At 44.1% G+C, this 27,059-nt stretch overlaps 1 protein-coding gene across 1 annotated transcript in view; it reads left to right on the forward strand.

Moving 5' to 3' along the window:
- The window catches only part of RFX4 (regulatory factor X4), a 109,099-nt gene that overhangs the window by 71,231 nt on the left and 10,809 nt on the right, over positions 1-27,059 (forward strand). The window contains exons 10-14 of the mRNA XM_047066406.1: positions 180-274; positions 703-820; positions 12,754-12,873; positions 13,215-13,376; positions 25,584-25,746. Coding sequence (XP_046922362.1) covers positions 180-274; positions 703-820; positions 12,754-12,873; positions 13,215-13,376; positions 25,584-25,746 — 658 coding nt within the window. The remainder of the gene's footprint in view (positions 1-179; positions 275-702; positions 821-12,753; positions 12,874-13,214; positions 13,377-25,583; positions 25,747-27,059) is intronic.

Consider the following 27,059-nt stretch of genomic DNA (forward strand, 5'->3'; position numbering starts at 1 on the left):
GTTCACAGGCTGCGAAGATGAGCCTGGAAAGGTAAGTCGGGGCATGCTTTCTGAAGTCTGAGTGCTCCGTTGAGGCTGGAGTTTTGTTTTTATTCAGTTTTATTCCTTTGATCTTTTAAGCTGTGGCTCTGTGTAGACACAGCTGCAGTGACGTGTGGGGGCTCTCCTTTGTTTGACAGTGTACCAGGAGTTTGACCACCTCCTGGAGGAGCAGTCTCCCATCGAGTCCTACATCGAGTGGCTAGACACCATGGTGGACCGGTGTGTTGTGAAGGTTGGTAAGCTGGAGCGGGAAGAGCAGCCCTGGCACTGCCCCCCAACACTCACCTTCGTGGCACTTGGGAGATGCAGAGCCCCGCACTGAGCTGTCTGAGCATTCCTCAGCAGCCACGGAGCCCTGGGGTTCTGAGCAGAGGCCTGGGCCCCCTCCGGAGGCGGGGGTTGCAGGAGGCAGGACCCTGAGTCTCCTTCCCCTGATTCAGCCAGGTCAGCGTCTCTCTTTCGTCTGCGGTGTAAACTGGGTCCCGACATCAGCTTTCATTTTCTAAAGTGAATTTTTGCTGGTAGAAACAGAAAGTCAAAAAGCCATTGTTCCATAGCATTGAACTTGGAGATCCATAAGCCTTCCTATCATTTTTCAGACAGACAGTCATAAAGGAAAGGTTGAGTTGACCCCTGTTTAAGCCGTTCACTTTCTTGTAGGTGGCTGCCAAGAGACAAGGGTCCCTGAAGAAAGTGGCCCAGCAGTTCCTCCTGATGTGGTCCTGTTTCGGCACCAGGGTGATCCGGGACATGACCTTGCATAGTGCCCCCAGCTTTGGTAAGGCCGCCCCAGCCCCCCTCATATCCAAACCCTGTTTCTCTGGGTTTCATGTGTGAAGTCCACCTCTCCAGAACCAGCCGTGATCTCACTTCCTGTCCCTGGGCCCACAAGGACATCACCCTGAAATGTGTGTGTTCTGGAAGGACACATCATCATCAGGACTTCCGGGGAGAAAGATAGCATTGCGTGCTAAAAAGCATGCAAATTGGAAAATGCAGTTTCTCACACAGAGAGTACTATCTGAGCTTAAAGAGGAGTAGATAGCACTGTTTGTGCACCCCTGTTGCCGGGTGTCCTCAGTGAATCCTGCCTCCGGGGACTATTTTGCAGAATTCCACTGTGTGCACTTCCCAAGACTGGGAAGCAGAAGAAGCCTCTGAGTTTGAACATTTGCACATGGCTCGATTGACGCTCCAGCAGTGGGGAGAGTAGCTAAAGCTTCTTTAACAGTGTGCGCCAGTCGGATCCCTAGAAGGGGACTTTTACGTTCTTTTTCCCTTGGGTCCTCCTCACCTCCCTACCCAAGTACATACCTGCTGCTTCCATTGTAAACGGGCCTGGAAATCTCTGCCCAGGGGCGCTTATCATGGTCTGCAGGCAGGAACCTAACACCAACTTGGGGTGATTGCTATGCTGCACTGTGGGACGTGGTTTTCTACTTGTCACTGGAGAGAATGGATGATGCATTGGGTCCAGGTCATCATTAGCAAAGTGAAGGGAAACTTTAAGGCATCATCCAGACATTTGAAATCTCAAAGTGCTTTGGCCTCACATTTCTAGGCATTTCGGCAAAGGGCTGTTGGTACGTTTTCTGGGTAATTGCGTCTTGCTCACTATTTTACTTTGCAAGCAGAGATGTGGTTTCATTTCTCATTATCTCCAATTAAGCCAATCAGCTCTGGGTTTCACTCTGGGTTTAATTTGACACTTTTCCATCCAGCTTTTTATGGTCTTGTCACCATTTTCCAGTTGTGCTATACAACGGAGCGAGTATGTAGTGAAACAAAGGCGGCACTATTTTTTCTAAACAGCTCTGTCCATGAAAGACTGTGTTTTCCCAGTTGGAGAAGTGTTTTGTTGTAGATTTCTTTAATCTCCGCACTGGGAAGTTCTCTGCGCTGGCCTGCGCCATGGCTACAGATGGGGGTCGTCCTCTCTGAGCCGCGGATGGAAGTGCTCTGGTGGCTGCTACCTGGGCAGTGCCCTCAAGCATGGCGTTTTGATGACTTCCAGTTCCGCCTACTTAGTGTTAGCACATGTTACCTCTGGTTCTGGGAAAATCACTTGTGCGTAACTGCTTTCAGTTAGGCAAATGTTTGAAAAATATTTGAGATTTTTTTCATTGCTTCAAAATCAAAGAATGAACAGGATCGCACCTGTCGATATACATACATAACACACATCCACAAAGCCAGCATCCCTTTTCGCTTTGTCCCTTATTCTTCAGTTTGCTGGGTCTTAAACTGATTATGTATATTACTGAGTACCCTTCATTCAACAGGGAAAGTAATTCACTTGGCAGTATTCTTTGAAATTCATTGGTTCATATTAAGTTAATGTGACAAAGGAAGTTGGGGCAGTAGAACAGTTAGGGTTCTACGAAAGCGTTGCATTTATCACTAAGAAAAACTTGAAGTGTGTTTATTTCTTTTTGAACCACGCGCTATTTGGGGACACACCGGAAACTCAGACAAATGGCAGAAATGGTCACAAATCTCTTAGGAAAGAAAAGACGGAGATAGTAACCCAATTTCACTTTTACAGTATTTTCCAAGCCTAAGTGGGTTGAAATAATACCTGTTTCCAAGTCCATTTAGCAAACTGTCTGCAACGGTCCTGCTCATCCGACTCATTGTTGGGTTTTGCAGCTTGGGTGACGGACAAGTTGAAAGAATTTGCGGCAGACAAAAGCCCAGCTCCCCCTTTCTGCCTGTATATGTCAAAGACACAGTTGGTGGTTGTGTTTGGGTCATGTGTTCCCTGTATAAAAACAGCTAATTAGGAAAAAGAGCCCTCTGTTCACGGGCCCCCTCCCCCAACCACAGGGGCCAGCTCCATCTATCTTATAACTCCCACACGATCCTTGCCGCCGTGAATGGCGCGGGCTGACCACTACGTGACGGTGGGGATTGTCACCATGACCCCGGCGGGTCTCTACCACCTCTTCCCAGAACGGCCTCTTTCAAAGGTAGTTGACTCCTTTCTTCTCCTTAATTCCTTTTCACTCTTTTCTTCCTAATTCCTTCTCGCTGAAAGAGCCTATGCTGTGAACCAAAGTAGCCAGACGTTCTTTCTTTGCTGTAAGCAGCAGTTTCTAGCAAAATTAGACCGCAAAGGTAGACCGGCAGGCAATGAACTTTGAATCCTAATGGAGCTGAGGAAAATAGGGTTTCTACTTTTAAAACACACACATGCCCCGTGTTTTCCATTTGCTGCTGTGATTTCAGTTCATAGGACACCTGGACCCCAAGCCAGTGCAGGTGCCTTTACCGTCTCACTCTGGGTTTTCACCAAATGCCTCTGATTTCACTGTTAGGAACATCTGGAAGAACAGTAGTTCCTGGAAGGACTGGGGCATCAAACGGTTTGAAAAGCGGCCCTGTGTTTGCCAGCCAAGGGGGCAGGACTGCAGACTGTCCAAGTGTTCGTTCACCTGCTTGTGCACTTGTCTGCTGGCTTAGCGTCACAGCTCATCCACTTGGGGAGGTCATACAGGAGCAGCCCTGTCAGAGATTGGCTCTCACGCCAGGTGGCCACGACCGAGCCTTCCAGGCTGCTTCTCCAGGCTTAGAGGGCCGGGCCCGGCTTTCTTACCCAGAACCTGCCAAATGTTGCACATGTCAGCCAGGCCCCCACCAAGCACTAGGAGGCAGGAATTACTTTTCCTGTATTCGGGGGAAGCAGACCAGAGAGGACACGGGACTTGCCCACGCACGCACCACAGACTCTGCTGGGCACCGCCCCGCCCCGAAGCTTTTCCATGCTAGAGCTGCTGTTCTTTCTGCTAAGCCACCACCTCATCTAACTTTCTTCTGTTGAATAGTACTCATAAAAACAAGGTAACATTTATCGAGGGCCTAGTATGCACCAGACATAATATTGGGCATGTTTTCATTTAATTCTTGCAACAACCTGTGAGGCCTGAGGTAGAGCGTAGAGCAAAGGCAGGATAATGACGCTCGTTGAAACAGACATCTAGGAGGCACATGCCGCTGTTGGCTTCTCCCGTTAACTCTGCAAGGCAGATAATAAGAGGTGGAAAGGAAGCTTGGAGAATTTTCTCGCCTGAGATCAGTATGGCAAGGGAGCAAGGGGCCAGAGCTCTGCTTCAAAATCAGATCTGCCTGGCCACAAAACCCACGCTTCTTCAGTTACCACAACTCACACAAATGCCCTGGGCTCAGACGCATTGCACCAGAAGTCTGGACAAATTTGTTTAATCCTCCCTGGTAGACTTTTAAAAATCCGTATTGATAAGATTTAAAATATTTTTTGAAGCTATGAGAGAACAGAACAATAACTAGTCTATCATGAGTAAGAAGGGACTCCAGAAATAATATCTTTCAACTGTTGAGAATAAAGAACTGTCAACCATTATTCAAGAGTGAGGGCAAAGTAAAGACCTAGTCAGTTCTACAAAGACTAAGAAAATCTGGCCCCATAGAACATCACTTTAAAAAGCACTGAAAGGATGCATTTCAGCAAGAAGAAAAATAAAGCCATAGCTCAGGTCTGGGCAACAGAAACAACCATGTTTTAGTTATTGTTGTTGTGTGACAAATTACCCCGAAGCATAGTGGCTTAAAACAGTCCTTTTGTTATGCTTACGGATTCTGGTGGGTCAGGAATTTGGACACAGCACAGCAAGGATGGCTTGTCTCTGCTTTATGACCTCTGACCTCATCTCTACTCTGCACCTCAGATGGGAACACTCAAAGACAGTAGGGCATCAACAGCTAGAGGCTAGAATCATCTGGAGGCTTCTTCCCTCACATACATGTCTGTGCTTGGGTTTGGATGACTTCAAGATAGGACTGCGATCAGGATGCCTTTGATGGCCACTTCATGTGGCTCAGTGTCCACACCACATGGTGGCCCCTGAACAGTTAAAACTTCTCACATCGCGGCTCACTGTTCCAGGGGGGAACCACATCGCCTTTTATGACCCAGTCCCCAAAGTTAAAGTGTCCCTTCCCCCCCCCCACAGTGTTGGTCAAAGGAGTCACAAACCTACCAAGATGGAAGCGGGTCACATAGACACCCCCCCTTCTCCAGGGAAGGAAGGTCAAACCATTTGGAGGCCTTATTTTAAGATGAGAGAAATTCTTAAATTTGTAAGCACATTTAATTACTGATTATAATTTAAAAAATAATTTTTGTGTGTTTAAAAATTGTCAAAGCAGGTTTTAGGCTACAATGTAACATGAGATGGTGAGAAGAGAATCTCCAAAGACCAGTTAAAGCATAAAGGTTTTTGTCTCGGAATATTAAATAACTTTAGACTTCGCTGAAAAAAAAGTAGTTTGGACTTTTAAAATGTATGGGATATATGTTAATAAATTAAGAATCATCACTAAGTAATTAAAATTTGCCAAGGAAAGTGGAAAATTATGAAAAGAGATGGCAAGATAAAAGAAGCATAGATAAAAGACGGTAAACAAAAACATAAAATTAGATTGCTAGAAATAAGATCAAATAATCATCACAGTAGATGAAAAAGCCTCTTCCTTCAAAAAAACATCTGACGTAAGTGTTTTTACAGGCAACTTTTACTAAACTTATAAGAAACATAAAATCCTTAGTTAATGAAAATGATTATGAAAATTGATGTTTCAGGCAATAAAAACAAAAGGAAACCTATACAACTCATGAAGCTAATCTCATCTCAATTATGAAGCTAATACAACCTCAATTTCAAAACTTTGGAAGAATGGTAGGGGAAAAATAATTCCTACCCAACCACACATAAATATAGATGAAACATTCTAAGTAAAATACTAGCAGATCAAATCCAGCAGCAAACATTTTTAAATCATGATTAATAAGGTTTATGACAAGAACTCAAGTATGATTCAAAGTCAGAAAAGAAACTAACATACAGTATTAACAGATGAAAAGAGAAAAATCATATGATCTTCTCTATAGATATACAGGGAAAAAAGCATTTGATATAATTCAGCTCCCCAGGTATTATTAAAAAAAAAAAAAAAAACTCTTAGCAAACTGGGAATACAGGGGATTTTTTTTTAAATGTTAAAGGGCAACCAAAAATCTGCAGTGAACATGACACTAACTGGTAAAACTTTAGAAGTTTTCTTTTTTAATGTTTGTTTATTTTTGAGAAGAGAGGGAGGGAGAGAGTGGGGGGGGGAGGAGCAAAGCAGGAAGGGGACAGAAGATCCAAAGCAGGCTCCTTGCTGACTGCAGAGAGCCTGACACAGGGCTTTAACTCACAAACCATGAGATCATGACCTGAGCCGAAGTTGGACGCTTAACCAACTGAGCCACCCAAGTGCTCCAACTTTAGAAATTTTCTTACTCAAATCATGAAGACCAGAATGCCTTTAACACTGTTTCTAATAACTATTGACTGGAGGTCCTAGCCAATATAATAACTAAAGGGAATGAAATGTAAGAATTGGAAAAGAAAGCACAAAATTGCCTTTAGTTACAGATGTCATGATGGTTGACAAAAGACAATCTACAAACTGATAGAACAAATAAGAATTCAACTGGATTACTCAATTCAGTTTTTTAAAAATCACTGGCGGGGCGCCTGGGTGGCGCAGTCGGTTAAGCGTCCGACTTCAGCCAGGTCACGATCTCACGGTCCGTGAGTTCGAGCCCCGCGTCGGGCTCTGGGCTGATGGCTCAGAGCCTGGAGCCTGTTTCCGATTCTGTGTCTCCCTCTCTCTCTGCCCCTCCCCCGTTCATGCTCTGTCTCTCTCTGTCCCAAAAATAAAAAATAAACGTTGAAAAAAAAAAAATTAAAAAAAAAAAAAAAAAAAAAAAATCACTGGCATTCTTAGCACTACCCAGAACCTAATTAGAAAATATAGTTGTGTGTGTGTGTGTGTGTATAAAGTATGTGTTAAGTATATACTAATATAGGGGCGCCTGGGTGGCGCAGTCGGTTAAGCGTCCGACTTCAGCCAGGTCACGATCTCGCGGTCCGTGAGTTCGAGCCCCGCGTCAGGCTCTGGGCTGACAGCTCAGAGCCTGGAGCCTGTTTCGGATTCTGTGTCTCCCTCTCTCTCTGCCCCTCCCCCGTTCATGCTCTGTCTCTCTCTGTCCCAAAAATAAATAAACGTTGAAAAAAAAAATTAAAAAAAAAAAAGTATATACTAATATATATTAAGTATATGCAGGCATATACCATTCAAAATAGCAACAGAAACTAAAGGATACCTACAAAATAATTCTGACAAAAATTGCCTGAAGATCTTCAAGGAGAATTTTTTAAACTATTATTGAAATATACCGTGTTCGTGTTTGCAAAGAGTCAACATCAAGGAGATCTTACTAATTAATACATAAATTCAACAGAATTCCAATCCAGTCCCTTTTTCCCTTTGACAATCTGATGTAAAAATTCAAAAGGCCAAGAGTCGTAAAGACATTTTGAAGGGAAAGAAGAACGAGACATAGGGACTCACTTACCTGATATTCAGGTTTGTTATGGAGTAAGACAGTGTGGGCTTGTAACATAATTAGACTAGTAGAGCAATGAAACAGAACAGAGGTGCCCAAGAGAGATGGACACGAAACTTGCTTTCGCCTCATCAGATGCTTTTCCCCTTGTCTGTTAAACAAGAGGATTGTATATATGACAGAAATTGCATTAAAAGTCAGTGGATTAGGCAAATTTCTTCTGGACAAGCACTTTGGGGTACATAAATATTAGACCCCTCCTCTACAACATCTGAAAAGAAACATCTAAATGGGGGAGGGGGGAAGACCTTAAACCTTTTGGACGAAAATAAGGAATGATATTTTTATGACCTTGACATAGTAATTTATTTCTTTAAAAAGGTACAAAAAAGGACCAGTCATAAAGAAAAGATTGCAAAAATGAACCACATCTGGATTTCACTTGTGATTAATAAGCACACCATTAACAAAGTTAAAAGGTAAAAGTCACAGAAAAGGAGAACATGTTTTGCAGTGCATATAACAAAGGGTTACTATCCAGAATATATAATAAAGCCCTCTAAATAAATTATTTAAATACCCACAAAGAAATTCACATGCCGCAATATTATTCAGATATCCCACTAGAAAAATGAGAATATGAATAGGTAATTCACAGAAGGGGAAATTCAAATGGACGATAATCATATGAAGAGACGTACACCTTTCTAGTAACTAGAGTAATACAAACTATAAACACAATAAGATAACATTTCACACCCTTCAGACTGGCAAATACTATATTTCATATACTACCAGTAGGAATGTAAAAAATTTTGGTGAGCTATCTGACACTGTCTCATAAGACTGAATATGCAGGCAGCTCTTGGACCCAGCAGACCCAAGAAACAGGTACAGAAAATATTCATTAGGGCCATTTTCCAATAGTGGGAAATTATAAACAACCAAAATTCCATCAACAGGAGAATGGATGAATAAATTGTGGCATATTCAAACACTGGCCATCAAATTAGGCTATATGCATCCATGTGGATAGATTGCCCAAAGCAAGTTGTAGAATGCTCTGTAAAGTATGATACCATTTATATCAAGTTTGAAAACAGAAAACAATACCATATGTTATTTATGGATACATAAATACATATAGTAAGAGTAGAAAAACGCATGTGAACAAATAAATACCAGATTCAAGTCAGTGATTACCTCAGGGGTTGAACACAAGAAAGCAGAGAAATACAATTAAGGAAGAGAACACAGAGGCTTCATCTTTATCTTCAATTAAAAAACAAATCTGGGGCATCTGAGTGGCTCTGTCAGTTAAGTATCTGACTCTTGACCTCAGTTCAGATCTTGAGCTCAGGGTCATGAGTTCAAGCCCAGCATTGGGCTCTGCCCTGGGTTTGGAGCCTGCTTAAAAAAACAAACAAACAAAAACACCCAAATCTGATTCAAATATAGTAAAAATAATAAGATATTGTAAAGCTAGGACTTGAATACACTGATGTTCATTTAAAAATTCTGTGTACTTTTTTGTATGTTTGAAATTTTTCATAAGAAAAGAGAAATGCTTTGGTTCTATGCAATGTGATCAACTATATTAACCTGTAGCAACAACAACAAAAGTCTCCTTTGTCTGTATCCTAATACCTTTTTCCATGACAGGCTCTGATGTTAACTCTGTGACTTTAGGCAAGTTGTTCAAACCCTCTGAGCCTTCATTTCCCCATGTATTAGTTGAAGACAATAGTAATACCTCCTCACAGTGTTGGAAAGGGGACTTAGTACAGTGCATATGGTAAACAGTGCTTGGGCATTTGACTGGTTGATCTAACCGACAGTCACTGAGCCTCTGCTCTGTGCCTGGCACTGTTGTAGACACTGGGTATAGGGAACAGTGAAAACACTGCATTGATGGAGCTTACGGTCTGGTGTAGGGAGGCACATGATAAAGATAAATAGGTTATATAGTATAGGTAATGGTGATAAGTGCTAGGGAGAGAAATAAAGCAGGGGATGTTAGCTGCAACTGCCTTTTACCTGTCTTCGATATTTCTCTCTTTCTCCCCTTTCCTCCCACCCCACCCTCTCTGTGTCTTTCTGTATCCCCTTTTTTACTTTGCCCTCCTCTTCTCCTGGCACTACTCCGGTGGCCATGACGCCCCCCACCCTGCCTCCGTCCTCCTCCCTCCCCCCGCCCCCCGCCCCCGCCACCAGTACTGAACTGTTTGTTTCCCAGTTGTCTTAATGATTGACTTCTGCTGCAAAGGACCCTGTAGCTTTTGTGGAGTCAGGAACTGAGCTTCAGGTTTCTTTTGTACTTGGAGCACTTAGCACAGTAGTAGGCACACAGCAGTAGCTCTACAAACTCTGTGTTCAAAAGTGATTGAAAATTATCAGACCAGTTGGGTAACTGATTGGAGCCATTAAGGAAGAGAGCCTGTAGCCCGAACATTACTGGCCTCCAAGCCCCAATCTGCTGTTTCTAACAGTGTGGTTTTAGGCAAATTTCTTCACCGTATCAGATCTTTGTTTCCTTGTCTATAAAAGAGGAGGGTGTATGGATGATTTCCAAGGTGCTTGCCTGTGATACAACTACTAATGCCATTTTCATTATCTAGGGTTTTCCATTTTAATTCATTGTTTCACAGCATGTTTCTATCTTTCTATCCTTATTGACCTAGAGCAACATTGGAGCAAGTATTTCTTCATTTTTGGAGACCCTTTCCTTTAAAGTATTTGATGTTCTCTTCTGAATTCTTTGACTATATGGACAAAGCAATCATATTATGATATGATATCCTATGAGATCTTAGGACATTAGTAGCAAAAGGGACTTTACAGATAATAATAACAAGCAGTTACCATTCATTAAACATCTAGTCTGCCCCTTTCCTCATTATGGTTAGTACTTCTGTAACCAAAACAAGGGGTTTTACCGCCCCCCCTTTTAGAGAGCTATGTTGTACAATGATCAAAGAACTCCAGAATCAGACAGTCTTGGGTTCAAGTCCCAGTTCCTCCAGTTAATAATTATGTGACATTGGACACTTACTTTCCCTCTGTAAGTCTCAATGTCCTCCTTTGCAAAAGGAGAGTATCCCTTATCTCTTACAGTTGTGATGAGGGTTAAGTGTTATAATAAGTCTGCACATTTACACAGATCTACACAGATAATGAATTTGCCACAGAGCAAGGGCTCAAGAAATGGCTGATTTTGTAACATTTACTAAGGGTAACTCATCCAGGGTCTTAGTGATGCAGTGGCAGAGCTGGATCTCAACCTGGGCAGAGTGATCCAGTGCCCACACAGTTGCCCACAGTGCTACCTCCTCAGTGGTTCACAGGACCCATTTAGGGGAAGTGGATGGAAAGTGGTGTGTGTGTGTGCGCGCGTGTGTGTGTGTGTGTGTGTGTGTCTGTCTGACAAAGTCAGGTACAATTAAAAGGAAAATTGATAAGTTCCACCAAGAAGATAGAATTAAAAAGAAAATTGGTAGTAAATTCCACCAAGAAGGTGCTGTCCCATCACTCCCAGAAGACCCCTAACACCTTATTTCTTACAAGTATTACACACTAACCAGTTGTGCAACTGGAGCTATAGCCCCATCACCTTCTAACTGAGACTTGAAAAGGCATAGCTCCCAACTCAAAGGGCCCTGCTAGGACCAACGCCTTTTTCCCCCATCTGGGCTGTGAGCAGACTGGACTGGATGATCTGTAAGGGAACGGGAACAGATTTTGGAGCCAGATCAAACTGAGGCAAATCCCTACATACTCCTAATGGAGACACTCCTTTCCTGCTCAATAAGGGAGGACAGTACCACCTACCCCACTGTTTGTAGTAAGGAGGAGACCTGTGTTAATTGCTTAGCAGAGTTTTGGCACACAGTAAGCATTCAGCAGATAATGACGATGATGACGAGGATAATGATAATAGTGGTGGTGGTGATGATGGAGTCACAGTATAAGTAATACCAGAGAGTCTCAGAGGTCCTCTAAAAAAGCAGACTGGAGGGAAATGGGAAGAGGAGGTCAGCTTGTAGGATAGGTGGGTGAGAAGTTTTGGACTTTTCATGGGAAGTAGAATATCCACATGGAGATGTTCCCTTGGGAGTTGGAAACAGGAGACCAGAGATGAAGGTTTGGCCCCTCTGACCCTGGCATTCCTGAGGCTTGATTACAGCAGACATTAACTGAGCCCCTTCCATATGTGGATCATTCCACTGTCCATGGTGGCAGCATGACATGCCAGAAAAGATGGTTTTGAAATAATGTATTATAGTAAGAATGAAAGTACCTATCTTACAGGGTGGTAAGAGATTAAGTTAGAGAATATAAGACTTTGAACACAGAGACTGGCACATTGGAAAAATGTCTTAAGATGATCACATCCCTTTTTATGAAACAGTCTACTCTAAATTAAGAATGAAGAGTCTTATTTGAGAATACCATATTTCCAATCTAATACCTTTTCTAACATCTATTCATTTTTGAGAGAGAGAGAGAGAGAGACAGAGCGTGAGCGGGGGAGGGGCAGAGAGAGAGAGGGAGACAGAATCCGAAGCAGGCTCCAGGCTCTGAGCTGTCAGCACAGGGGCTGACGTGGGGCTCGAACTCACGGACCACAAGATCGTGACCTGAGCCAGAGTCAGACGCTCAACTGACTGAGCCACCCAGGCGCCCCAATCTAATACCTTTTCTGAGAACCGTGTGTTAAACAAAGGTCTCAGAAACATTTAAGGAAATAATTCAGTTGTTACAGGTTTCAATTTTCAGTTCTGCTTCTGGAATCCTGTCAGGTAACATCGGTATAGTGAACTAGAAGGCAAAATCTCTGCCATGGACATCCTTAAAGTCCAATCAGGGAAATAGGACATACTTGTAGAAGAGATAAAAATGAAAGACACCATGTCAACACACACTGAACACAGTTAAGTGGTGCTCAAATGAGGACGAGGCCAGTGGGTATGTGAGGGCTCAGAAACATTTGGACAGATGGCTCAATGGGCACCATTTTTGATGAGCTAGTTTGAGCAAGGAAAAAGACGCACTTGCTACAAAGTGTTAGTGCCATTTACCTTATGTCGAGCACTAGGCTAGGCTGAGGACACAGCAAAGAAGAGCAACTTTTGACCATGTGGAGATGATAATGGAGTAGGGAGTGAGAGTCTTGAACAGAGCATTAGAGTACAAGCCCAACGACATGGGCTGTTAACCAGGTGGAGGGGCGTACGTGCGCTGCCATGACTTACCTTTCTGTTTGGATCTTCTCCCACCAGGGTCTTTTCACTTAATTCACTTGATGTTTGACGACTACGTGCTCTACCTGTTAGAATCCCTGCACTGTCAGGAGCGGGCCAATGAGCTCATGCGAGCCATGAAGGGAGAAGGAAGCACTGGTAAGCCAGCTTTTCACTCGGAATTGCCCTACTTGGCAGTTTGATTTGCATCCTTGCTTCTATGCTCTGTGTTGCTTTAGCTCTTTATTCCGAAGAATTTAGTTGTAGTGGGCAGGCCAAGTGGTGTGAAAGCAGTGATGTCCTTTTCTTCTTTGGAGTGGGCATGGCTGTGTATGGGAACTGCTTGCATGCCTTGATGGTGATTCGAAACCATCAAAGGGCTTTAAGCAGAGGGGTGACATGACACACAGATCAGAAAGAATATTTCAATTTTTAAAGTCCTTTGAAGACAACTTGCCTTGACCTTTGGCTCTGAGAATCTACCCTTTCTCTACCCATAGCAGAAGTCCGAGAAGAAATTATCTTGACAGAGGCTGCCCCGCCAACCCCTTCACCAGTGCCATCGTTTTCGCCAGCCAAATCCGCCACGTCCGTCGAAGTGCCACCTCCGTCCTCCCCCGTCAGCAATCCATCCCCTGAGTACACTGGCCTCAGCACTACAGGTAATGAAAGGCCCCTAAAGGCTTTGAGTGGGAAGTTGACTTACAGCAAGAGATTTCTGGAAAAGCATTCTAACCCAATCAATGCCAAGACCGTAGTATTTGCCTGGATTTACAGATGCCTTGCAGTTATTCATTACTCACATGTATATACTCCACATGCTTCTGTTTTCAAGTTGGCCAATTAAGTACATGATAAAATCTCCACCTTCCCCCCCAGCTAAGACACTTGAAATGATTAAAATGATATAAGACATAAATTGATACACAGCCATTCTTTCTTGAAAATGAGAAAAGGAACTCTCTGTGAACCAGAGATTGAGAGGCATCTCTGGAAAGTGGGGCATCCAGGAAGCCATTTGCTAACACATGGCAATCATATCGAGATGGGGGTGATAAGCAAGGTAAGACTAATGCTGTGGGGTCTCCAAGCAAGGGGAGACTCCCTCTGGTTGGAGGTACCAAGAAGACCTGGCAAAGGAATGGGTCTGAGCTGGAACTTCATTTTAACTGAGGAAGGTGGAGCAGAAGGGACTTCTGGGAAGAGGACAGTATGAACAGATGCATAGGGGTAGGGACATGTGGGGCCTTCTCAGGCCACGTGAAACTTGGGCTAAAATTAAAATGTAGGAGGTCCATGAAGGGTCTTATGAGGCTAGACACCACAAATTGCAGTCACGTCCTGGTGGATCTTGAATGCCAACATATGGTTTAGAAATGAAAAAGAAGAGGTAATACAAGGATAATAATAGCTAGTTGCCGATGTCCATTATCACTTCACGTAATTATCTCACAATAACGCCTCAAGGTTGTGAAGGAAAAGTAAAGGGTGAGAAAGCGTCAATTCCTTGTTCTGGGCACCACAGTCACTCAGCCATTCAACAAATGTCCTTACTCATAAGACTTGTGAAAATGGTAAAGTGTATACAGAATATTCAGTAAGCGTTAGCTAATCTGTGATGACAGTGTGCGTGTATGTGTGTGCACGCACACCTCTAGAGCAACTCACATGGTTGCTGTGGGCATGAGATGACGTAAGAAAGGCCAAGTGCTTTGCTCGTAGTGAGGTGCTATCAGATAGAAGGGGTCCCATTGATTAAGATGAGGGCTACCGCTGAATGCTATAGGGGATCAGAGGGAGAAGCAGTCTCCTTCCTTCCCACCCGAACTCTGGCAGGCAGGAGAGAAGCCTGCAGGAGAGAGGGGAGACTCAAAGGCAGCCTTAAAAGATGAGGAAGAATGCATAGGAGAGGAACCAAAGGCAGAAACCACCTTTTCCTATATGGGCCTTGGTGGGGTTGGGCCAGCTGAACAGACCGGTGTTTGTGGAGCAGAGGGCTCATGAGACAGTGATCATTAATTCATTACCTTTTTTCCAAACCTGCTTAAACTATTCTCCCAATTACCCAACTCCAAATGTGGGAGTCGACTTCATCTTTCCTCTCCCTCGGCTCCTGTATTAGTTAGAATAGGCTAAGCTACTGTTAACAATAGATCCAAAACGTATGGAGTTGACACAAGAGAAATCTATTCTGTGCTCGCAGACAGTCCTGGCAGGGTGCTTAGGTCTGAGAGGAGGCTCTCTTCAATGCAACCATTTGGAAACACTTGCTCTTTCCATGTTAGGTTGCACCATACTCCAGGGCAGTGGTTCTCAAAGTGTGGTCCATGGACCAGGGGTGTCAGCACCCCCTGGGAACCTGTTAGGAATGCTCATCATCAGGTCCCATCACAGACCTACTGAATCAGAAACTCTAGCGGCAAGGCCCAGAGATTTGCTCAACAAGCCTCCCATTGATTCTGATGCACACTAGCTTCAGGACCACTGCCCTGGGCTTTGCCAAGTCTGCAACCAGCTGACAGAAGTAGAAGGTGGGTATAGAGAGGAAAGCCCAGTCCCTCAAAGGCCCTGGCCTGAAATAGCACATGTCACTTCCAGTTCCATTTCACCAGTGAGGGCTTAGTCCATGGCCTCATGTAACTAACTGCACAGAGAGTCTGGGAGATGTAGGGTAGCACGTCCCCAGATAGGGAAGGGGCGAATAGATTTGGGGACACAGCGTTCTCTACCATGCCTCCCAAGCCAGTCGTTCTAATCCAAATCTTGATGGGCCCATTCCTTCCCATGGCACCACTGCTATCTGTTCAGGCCTTCCCCACGTCTCGGACATCCAGCAACTCTCAAACTGGTTACCCACCTCCAATCTGGTCTGTCCACTTTCTTGCTGCCCCCTAGGCTCATTTCCCAAGACCTCGGGCACTCTCATTCTCCAGATCGTATCTCACACTGCTCCACCTCTGGGGTCTCCTCCTTCCACCTCCACCTGATGAAATCCTACTCATCTTCATTGCCCTCACCCTCTAGGTTAGAATCTTCCTCCAGGGGCGCCTGAGTGGGTGGCTCAGGCAGTTGAGCACCTGACTCTTGATTTTAGCTCAGGTCATGATCCCAGGGTTGTGGGATCAAGCCCTGTGTCCAGCTCCACACTGAGCGTGTGGAGCCTGCTTCAGATTCTCTCTCCCTCTGCCCCTCTCCCGCGTGCGCTCTCTTTTTCAAAAAAAAAAAAAAAAAAAAAAGTCTTCCTCCAGACGCTCACAGCATGGTCCTACTTACATCCTAGTTCTACTTAGAACAATTTTCAGAATAGACTGGGGACTGAAATTGGATATTTTTGAAGACCAAATAAACAGGGTGAGATTACCCTATTTAGGATGTTGTCTTTTATCCATTCATTCACTCACATGTCCATCCATTTATCTATCCATTTATCCAATAAATATTTCTCAAATGACTTCTGTGTACCAAACACTTCAGGTTCCCATCCCCTGGCAGTTTATGATTTAGAGGTTAGGGTTCTGATGGGCAAGCTGGCAGTCACAAACAATGTGATGAGTGCAGAGTTGGGCTAAGTTGGGAGAAGAGGGTAGAGGAGCACAAAAGGAGGCCATGGTTGGTATCTGCAGGGTCTGGGAAGGCTGAATAATGCAAGAGAAGGTAGTCTGGCAGAGGAAGTAAGCGGTACAAAGGCCTGGAGGCAGGAGACAGCATGTCATTTTTCAGAGAACATAAAGTACGTATGCTAAGAATCTTTGGTTAATTCCTTCCCTCAAGTTTCCTTTCTCTCCAGAACTAGCACTACTCAGAGAGGAAATGAGCAGGTACTTAAGAGCCTATGAGGCCTTTCCTCTTCTGTACTTTGCCAGGGGCAGAAACTTGCCGGCAGACGCAGTGGCCCTTTGTCAGGGACTGTTAAGGAGACTGGATTCTTCAGAGTATTTAAAAGTAGGGTTGTCAGTAACTGGCCCTAGACGGAGCTTTGATTTCACTTTGGGTACGCAGCTGGAAAAAGGCCTCCTCTTTTGTGGAAATTTAAATTTTGGCATCACATTTGTTTACATGGATGCACCTGAATCATGTTTTGTGTCCACTTTGAGGGGGAAGAACACGCCCCCCTCCCTCGTCCCTCCCCTTTTCTCTCTGTACTGGGTCGTTGTAGTTCCTGCTTAGGAGGCTTGAGAAGAAGAGCCACAGAGAAAAGAACAGCCTTAGTCCCTGAAAATGAAAAGGGAAGAGAACTTGAGCACTGTCCACAGCTCTCCAGCTGCTCAGCTGCTCAGCTGCTCAGGGGTCCATCCAAGGCCGGAATATGGGGCAGCAACCCCCAGTCTCCTGCCTCAGGAAGAAACCAAGGCGGTAAGAACAGGCCAGTAAGAACAGCCGGTCATCTGAACAATCCTGCCCGCCCTCACCCCCCCACCCCTTACCCTTCTGGGAAGCACCCACGTGAGCCAGTTAGTGATAACATCCTTACTTCTAAAATAAACAGGGAAATTATGCAAATGAAGCAGTTCTGCATTGTGAAGCAGAAAGGGTTCAAGGGGGAGCTTTCCTGCAGTGCAGCAGCATATCCAGCGAGGAGACTCTAAGGGGATAAGGGGATAGGGAAGGTGTGAAGGCAAGATTTCTAGGATCTCTTCATAATTCTCATCCAGCTAGTGAGTCTGCCTGGCTTTTTTCACAGCACTTTGGAGGCCCCAAGGTGTGGCAGGTGTGATAGTCAAAGCCACAGGAATACCGTAAATGTGTTCAGAGATTTCTGCGCAATGTGTTCACGAGTCATAAAAGTAGCTTCTTAGAAATACAAATGTAAAACAGGTTCTTTTCAGATGATCGTAACCTTTGAAGATTTTGGCACATTCCTGCTTTGTTCTCAGATATCTCCAGGGGGCATTAAAAATGTCATCCTAGATAAAACTATGTGTAATATTTTTCTCAAGTACCACTTTTGAAATACTCCCTTGTGAAATTAGACTGGATCTTGGCATGCATGTGGGTCATGGTCTTGAAGGAGACATAAACATAATTTCCTAACAACATGTATGGTTTTATAGACATTGCATTATAAAGCACATTTAGCCATGATATACATCTAGGTATTAAGAAATATAGGAGGTTTCTTAAATTTGAGGATTTGTGCAAATATTTCATTGACCAATACTGTAAATTTGAAAACAATTATTGTGTATCTTATAAAATGCATTTGTCATGTTTCTTTTTTTTTAAGTTAACATATGGTCTTTATGCCCAGTTAATTTTTATTTTCATTTTTATTTATTTACTTATTTTTAACTTTTATTCATTTTTGAGAGACAGAGATAGAGCGCAAATGGGGGTGGGGCAGAAAGAGAGGGAGACACAGAATCTGAAGCCGGCTCCAGGCTCCGAACTGTCAGCACAGAGCCCCCTATGCGGGGCTCGAACTCAGGGAACTGTGAGATCGTGACCTGAGCCAAAGTTGGAAGCTTAACTGACTGAGCTACCCAGGTGTCCCATTTTATTTCCATCTTTAAATTACTGGTTGATTTATATACCATTACTTTCCAAAAAGTATCTGAAGTGGTTAACAATTTTTTTTTTTTAAAAAGCAATTTTTAAAAAGGAAATCAGGAAGCAAGAAATAAAGAAGAAGTGGGGAATATTAAACAAAACAAAACAACTCCTGGCTAAAACAGTTCATTAACACGTTAAATGAAATTTTATGTGACTTGGTTAATTTTGTTGGGTCTCTAGCATACTCTGAATATCATTGCTCAGATGATGTACATATCATCAAGTTTGATTTAGAGTCAAGGCCAATCAGGTGGCTGCAGCCCTTCCACATTATCAGTGTCTCACTTTTGATGGACACTTCCCCATTTTTCAGCTATGAAAAAGAGAACAGTATTATGTCTGCTTGGTGAGCACAAAGAGAAAATTAATTCATTGCACATAATCTTTTGGCATCCTTTGGTACAAGGACTAGTGGATACAAAGTGGTATATTATAGATAGTGAGTTATGACTCACTAGGGAAACAGCCACTCTGCTCATCTATCTTGTTCTGTGTCCATACTTACATGTGTTTCTAAGTATGTTTTCTTAGGACTGTTTTCATTAATTGTTTTTAAAAGCCGGGGTGGGGCGGGGGGAGTGGAAGAAAGTGAAAGGAAAGGAATATCAGGCACCTAACACTGTGATACGTGGCTGATTTTGACGGGGCATGTTCAAGTCTACGGCAAGGCCATGAAACGAGACTAGCAAAGGATTCCATTTCAACAGATTTCCACAAGGTAAAATCTAGCCCATTTATCCATTTTCTTCCCTAACTTTGTGAGCTTGCCCCCTCACTCCTGGCCCAGCAAAGTTCAGAAACTTTAATTTCCATTAAGGTAAAGTGCCTCTTTTTCCTCTTTAGGAGCGTGGCAGGTGGTGCCAAACTGACGGGCCCACTTACCATGACATTGGGCTGCAATTCTTTACTGTCATTTAATGCAAACTGTAAAGCTCCCGCTCTGTCCTGGTGAGGCCTCGGAAGGGCTCTAAGACCTGGTTTATGATGTCATTTGAAGTATTCCCTCCTTTAGCAATGACAATAAAAGTTAACTATTAAACTCATGTTTTCACCTTCCCACCATGGGTTCCCTGCAACACAAAACCAGCAAATTAAATCATTGAGATGCTAGGATGCCTAAAGAAATAAAGGCAAATTCCTTATAAATGGCCCTAACTGTAGAACATCTGGCCTGCCCAGCTGCATTTTCTCTACATCACTTGAGGATGTAACAAAGATAACTGGCCCCTACTCTTTCCAAATAACAAAAGCTCAGTTATTCTGAGGGCAGCTAAAATGAGTGGGACAGGGTGGACACAGCAGCCCTGCCCCAGAGCCCACGATGACTCATTTACAGAACCTCCTCCTCCATCCCTGCTGCTTCCTTTTCTGTAAAGGAGTGGAATTAGGAAATATAAGCTGGGATTGAAAATAGATTGCTTAATCTCTTCTTGACCTCGCATCATCAAGGTCACGGCTTGGTGTTGGGGGCCTTTGGGTTTGCTCATTCATTCTTTGGTCCACTCCATGTATTCCGTGTCTAATCTGGGCCACGTCCTGGGGGTACAGAAGTGAAAAGAACAGGCATTGTCACTGCCCCTGTGATACCTATATTCTGGTGGGTAGGAGAGTCGATACAGAAGTAAACAACCAGCTAAATAAACCATTTCAAGTGGTCATAAAGAGAATAATAGTGTGCTGCGAAATGGTCAGAGAAGGCCCACCTGAGGAGGTGACATTTATCCAAGACCTGGAGTATGAGAAAGAGTCAGCGCATAAAGTTTGGGGAGAGGAAAAGAACATTTCAGGTAGTGGGGAACAGCACGTGCACATGCCTGAGGCAGAGAAGAGCCTAGCGTAGTGAGGATTGACTAACGGACACACATAAGGGGAGAGTGGCAGTGGGGGCGGTTGCAGAGGTAGGTGGCAGCCAGATCTTGAATCCCCATCTGTCTCTGGGAACGGATCCATTTGCTGCTCCTGGTCATGGAGCTACTGATAAAGTGTAACACAAACAGATGAGGTTTTCAACTCCAGCAAGTATTCTCCTTAAGCACTACTGCCTTAGGGATGGATGGTAGCCAATGGGGGATAGAGCCATGGATAGCCCACGGTTCAAGTAGATTTTTCTGTGATGATGGCAACTTTGTTTTTTTTTTAATCTGAGCTATTCAAAATAGTAGACACTAACCACATGGGGCTACTGAGCACTTGCAATGTAGCTAGTGCAATGAAGGAACTGAATTTTTAATTGTATTTTGTTTTAATTCTTTTAATGTTTATTTATTTTTGAGAGAGAGAGAGAGAGAGAGAGAGCGAGCGAGCAGGGGAGGGGCTGAGAGAGAGGGAGACACAGAATCTGAAGTAGGCTCCAGGCTCTGAGCTGTCAGCACAGAGCCCGATGCGGGGGTTCAAACCCACAAACCACGAGATCATGCTCTGAGACGAAGAGCTTAACCAACTGAACCACCCAGGGGCCCCTTGTTTTAATTAATTTAAATTTAAATAGCCATCTACGTCTAGTGGCTACTGTATAGGCAGTTCCAGAATCCAGACATACTTAAAGGAGCTTATTTCTCAGGAAGGTACTACCAAAAGGCTTAGGTTAGATCAAAACCTGAACATCTGTGATGGTTCATAGAATCCTAGTGGAGAAAAGGATCAAGTGGTTTAGTCCAAGATCTGAAGGAAGGGTATGGCCAGGTAGACTGGAAAGTAGCCTGAAGTTTCACAAGTCTGTGCTAGAACCTTACAACTTCTGATCTTTAATGGCCCTCAACATGGCGCATGTGTGACCGGAGGCAGTGGGTGGTTTATAGACCCTTGCTGCTCAAAGCGTGGTCCACAGACCAACAGCATTATCATCGTTTAGAAATTTGTTATAAATGCAGAATTGCTGGCTCAGCTCCCAACCTACTGAATCAGAATCTGCATTTTAACAAGATCTCCTATGATTCAAATGCACGTTCAAGTGTGAGAGGCGACTGTTGTTTTTGGAAAGGCTCTGGAGTTGGGCACATCTGGGTTCAAATCCCAACTCTGCCACTCACCTGAGCAAGTCTTAGGCCTCAGTTTTCTCACCTGAAAGAAAGAGGTAATACCTCCCATCTCAAGAGGTTATTGTGAAGATTCAGTGAGTCGGTGTATAAAAAGAAAATAGCATGAGGTCTGGTTTATGTTGGATGGTTTATCATTCATTCTTTCATTTATTCGACAAGTCATTACTGACTGCCTGTTATGTTTCAAGCACCCTTCCTGTCCTGAGTTGAAAACCCCCTCCAAGAAAACAACAAAAACTCAGGAATGAAAAACTTTTTGTTGGGGATGGAAAGGAAAGAAAATCTTCTTCTCCTGCAGTTTTAAGACTAGAACACAGACAACACTTACCTTTATAGGATTCTCAGATCTTTGGGGATCTTTATCGTATTCTTAGAGATCAGGGGGCTTTCTCCACTATTCTCAGACTTTGAAATAAGAGTGGGCATACAGGTCATGGAGAAAAAGAGAAAGGGGAATTAGGCAACTAGGGAAGGTTATTGTTTTACCAATAAATAAAAAGCATTAGCGTTGTCTTAAAAATTAAGCAAAACTGTGAACTGCACACATTTCCTTTTATTAGTTTCCTTAAAAAAGCAGCAGCAGCAGCAGCAGCAGCAGCAATTCTCACTGGAGGTCCCACTGATAGGAAAGGGAATGCAAGGGGTGTTCTTTTCTGGTCCCCAGGCAAAAAGGGTTTCTCACCCAAGCCAGTAGGTGTTAATCTGCTTAAGCCTGCCTGAGTGGGTCTGTTAGATTGCTGGCACACGGCCATTTAGGGGTTTTGTTTCCCAGACCACGGGAGCCCATTTTTCCAAGAGTTCCACTAGCTTTTTGTTTGATAACGTCTATTTCTAGCAGCATTTACTCCTCCAACAACAAATTCAATGAAACAAAAATTTACTGAACACCTACTTTTTGGCAGACCCTCTGTTGGGGATACAGAGATGAATAAGGAACAGTTGCTGTGCTCCAGGAGCTCATACAAAAGTAACTTCTACTCCATTCTCTCAGGTGATGGCTATTATCACTCTGTCTTCCTACTGCTTGGGGAAAAAGAGAAAATCATTTGGCTTCCTGAGCTGCCTCCTTTAAATACCCACTGACCTTGCGGTGCTCTCCTGAGGTCCCAGGGGCTTGAAGGGTTAATTACTTGCTTGCTGTGGCTGGTTCATTGTTCTCCCATACTTCCCACCTCCCTCCAATTCCATCTCCAATTATCAAGCTTGTTTAATGTATTTTAATAATGTTTTTCTTTTCATGGAGACAATACACATTGGTTATAGAAAAATACAGATAAGCAAAGTGAAGAAATGCTTTAAAGCCCTCCTCCACCCCACCACCTAGAGATAACCTGTTTTAATAGAAAGGCTCCTTTAAAAAATTATAACAGTAATATAACTTCATATGAAGTGCAAAATATAGAGGAGTGCAGTCATGCATAATCCAATCATCTGGGGCATGATCATTTTGGAATTTTTTCTTTCCAGTCTCCTTGCAGTTACCATAAATGATGCCTAACAGCCTGCTGAAGTCATTATCTTTTTGTATATGATGTACATGTGCAAACCAGGAAAAGGGGTACTTTTAGCCATACTGATGAATAAGAACACCTATGATTTTATGGAAAAACACACTTAGAAGTCTGCTGTAATTAGCTGAATTTCTGTCGCTATTCAAGCCTTTCATCCCTGGTGACAGAATCTGACCCAAGAAACTTGTCTTTCTTCCCTGGCATCTGAAATGGGACATATCGAAATGTTTCCTCTAAGAAAGTCTCGTATAAGAATACCTGAATTCACGGTGAGGAGTGCATGAATACCGTTAAGAGCCTCCCACGCCCCAGACTCGTCTCACTTAACCCTCAAAACACTTCTGCAAGATACGTATTCTCATGCTTGCTTTGCAGTTGATGAGAGAAAGCCTCCTAAAGTATAAGAGGCTCAGCAGGACTCGGAGCCAGAGTGAAGAAGCAATATGGTAGAGAGAATCAAAGCATGGGGCAGACTGGAGTTCGGAGCCCCACCGGCCCCACCCCCTGGGACCTCGTGCAAGTTAACATTTGAAATTTCTCTGAACTGGACTTGAGTGAGATGCCACTAGCCTGGAGTGTTGACATAAGGAAGGGTCCTGAGAATCAAGGTTGGAGCCCACTGTAAGGGTGTTGCTGAGGACACTGTTAGGCAGTTCACAGTTGCCTTTTATGGGGGCATCTGAAAGAAATTCTTGTTTGATCATAATTCTAAGCACGGTTTACTCCTGAGCAGTTTGTCTCCTATCTTATGGCTCCTGACCTGTCAGGTTTCCCTTGTGGCATTGTTTCCTGGAAAGTCTCTGCGCCAAGTCTAAGGCCCGCCTCTAGGAAGAGTATGCATGTTTAGCCTCGTTCCTTGTTGCACTTTTTGCTGCAATTTTAATTTCTTCCTTGACTCCCCCGTTCACATTATCTTCTTGAATCTTCTGTATTCTTATGCACTCCCTTAAGTTCTTTCAGATTTAACCTTCAGTTTCCTCATCTGTGAAGTAGGCACGATATTTATCTCAAGGTTATCGGTAAAGCACTAAGCACAGTGCCTGGGCTTTATCAAATGCTCAATAAGTCGTGTCCCTTTGTCATGTTCTTGGAATGAACCTTTGTCACTTCGTTAAAAACAAAGGGCATTACTTGCATTCCAAAGGATTCTCCCAATTTACGAAAGAGTTCAATACAGAGTTCTTTTAATAATAAACAGCTGCGTTCAAAGTAGGATTGCATTTTCACACACCTTTCAGAGCATCGCTCACTGAACTTCTGCCATGTAATTGGCATAGTGCTGGTCCACCAACTCTTTCTTCCACCTGCTCCATGCCAGTGCAGCTACTCACGTGCCATCTGCAAAGTCCTTGGGATGGAAGGGACTGCGGTTTTTAACAAGAACCGCTCTTCTATCTTCCCCCAGGAATGCTGAGATAGAAAAGATCTGCAGAAAACACAGAAACGGAGCACCATGTTTTACTTCACTTAAGAATGGTTTCCCTTGGGGCGCCTGGGTGGCGCAGTCGGTTAAGTGTCCGACTTCAGCCAGGTCACGATCTCGCAGTCCGTGAGTTCGAGCCCCGCGTCAGGCTCTGGGCTGATGGCTCAGAGCCTGGAGCCTGTTTCCGATTCTGTGTCTCCCTCTCTCTCTGCCCCTCCCCCGTTCATGCTCTGTCTCTCTCTGTCGCAAAAATAAATAAACGTTGAAAAAAAAAATTTTATAAAAAAAAAAGAATGGTTTCCCTTAACCAATTCTTCAGTTTTCCTGCGTCTGCCACGGGGTGTTGAATGGTCTTCCCTCCACCTCCTAAAATAGGCTTAATTATTTCCACTATATCAACATTCTCAAATTTATCAGAAATCAATGAGTATATCACTTAGTGATTTATTAAATTACCATCTTTATATTCTAACCATCTCATAAAAGTCTTAAGCATCTTGAGGGTTTTGCATTTTGTCAGTTTCTCTTCCCAATCCCCAGCATTTTCAAGGTATCCAATTAAAAAGTAAATTAATGGAATTAGCAATATGTATGGAATAGGTCACCGCTCAGGTCACTGTCTAGTAATCTTCAAAAAGACCTGGGTAGGCAGAGCCCAGTAATCTACTTAGGGCTGCTTAGAGTGGTTTGTTGGCTCCCCAGCACCTGTTTAGTTGAGCGTTGAGAAGTTACTCGGCTGTGCCTCCCTGAGCTTTTGTCCTCTCTCCTTTCCTCCCTCTTTCTCTTTCTACCTTTCCTTTCCCTTTTCTTCCTTTTAAAGTTTTTATTGAAAAATTTTTGGTCACCAGGCTCTGCACTAGTAAGCACTGGGAATCCAATAGTGGACAAAGCAGACAAGGCACCTACCCTCATAGGGCTTCTAGTCTGGAGGAGGGAGGATGGCATTAAATCAATCACATTCATTAATGCGTGTAAGATTACAAATTGTGGTTGGCACCATGAAGGACTATAGTGCAGTAGGGGATCTGACTTAGTCTGGGCTTAAGACACAGGGGGTACTAAGGGAAGAATGAGGTTTCAGACAGCAGTAACAGCATGTGCAAAGGCCCCGGGGTGCTGGGAATCGTGGTTCTCTGGAAAAAAATGAAAGAAAGATCTTGTGTCTGGATCAGAGAACAAAGACAGAGGTGGGGGATGCTTCTTGTGAGGTCAGCAAGGACTGAGACACACGCTTTGTAAAGATTTTGACATTCAGCTTAAAGAGCGTGGGAGGCCACTAAAGTGTTCTAAGAATGGGGCATGGAAGAACTGTGTTAGTGATTTATGCATCTTACTTGGTCTCTGCAGGAGCAATGCAGTCATACACGTGGTCTCTGACCTATACGGTGACAACGGCAGCAGGGTCCCCAGCTGAAAACTCCCAGCAGCTGCCCTGCATGAGGAGTACTCATGTGCCTTCTTCCTCCGTCACACACCGGATACCAGTTTATCCGCACAGAGAGGAGCACGGGTAGGTGACCTTCCTGGAATGCATGCCACCATACTTTTACATTTGGTTTTAAACAGCAGGGTTCACTTGCAGCTGTTTTCTCAAAGGGCAGGAAGAATGGTGCCCGTCGCAAAGATGGCAGTGCGCTCGGCACTGTAGGGTACTGCGGAGAACCGTCTCTTGCGGTCCCCACAAGGCCAGAGAGGTGGGCATTAGGGAGCCCATTTCACAGATGAGGAAACTGAGACTTGTTCAAGTTCTGTTGCATAGGGTCACACAGCTGGTAAATGCAGGGCCCAGGCTGAGCATCTGTCTGACTCGAGAGCCTGTGTTCTTCCTTCTTTTCTGCTTTAGAGCCTCAGCAGAGAACTCCCTTCCAGCAGTTCCCCCGGGTGGGAAAGTTTCATGGCGGGGTCCGGGTCTCCTAGGACTGGATTAGAGGAGGACTTCCCCACCCGAGGGCTGAAGGTCCCTGGAGGGTAGCACTTATTAACAGGGTTCAGGAATCCCTGTGTGTTCCAACGGTGCTTTGTGCCACAAAGAAAGAAATCCTTTGTTTTGCCCATTTTCTCCCAAATCCATGTGGTGGTGTTGCTGTGAAGAATAAACTGCAAATCCATTTAAAAGTGTTACCTGGGGGCGCCTGGGTGGCTCAGTCGGTTGGGCGTCTGACTTCGGCTCAGGTCATGATCTCGCGGTCCGTGAGTTCGAGCCCCGCGTCGGGCTCTGGGCTGACAGCTCGGAGCCTGGAGCCTGTTTCGGATTCTGTGTCTTTCTCTCTCTCTGACCCTCCCCACTCATGCTCTGTCTCTCTCTGTCTCAAAAATAAATAAGCGTTAAAAAAAAAAAAAATTAAAAGTGTTACCTGAATCATAGTAGCTTCTTGCCATCATGCATTGTCTTCATTAAAAGACACTAATCTCATAACGTCTAACGTGCAGCAATCTGAAAACTACTTATGACGTTAAAAAAAGGGCCCTTATGCTGAAGAAGGTAAGACTCTGCCATGTGGGTGCTGACCAGCAGACCACAGGAAGAGGCCCTCTCAGGTTTCCTCCACACAGTGGCCCAGCATCACACAGCCAGGTGACAACCCCGAGGCTGGACACGGGCCTGGCTGTCGGCCTGGGTTCAGGTGCCCTTGACCAGTGAATAGGGCAGCTGTTATTTTCTCAGAGTTTACTTCTCTTAGAGTATCTTCCCACGCATTTAGAATAGACTTTGAAAACCGTTTCAGGAAGCTTTCTGATTCTGGAGCAATGGCAGAATAGACACCCACACGGTCTTATGTCAGCATTTTTGCTGTAAAGATGTTATTGAGAACAGTGATAAGA

The sequence above is a fragment of the Lynx rufus genome, unplaced genomic scaffold (assembly GCF_022079265.1).
Source record: "Lynx rufus isolate CCGP_SWC_20201006 ecotype Redwood Valley unplaced genomic scaffold, mLynRuf1.p SCAF_7, whole genome shotgun sequence".
NCBI classification, from domain to species: Eukaryota; Metazoa; Chordata; class Mammalia; order Carnivora; family Felidae; genus Lynx; species Lynx rufus.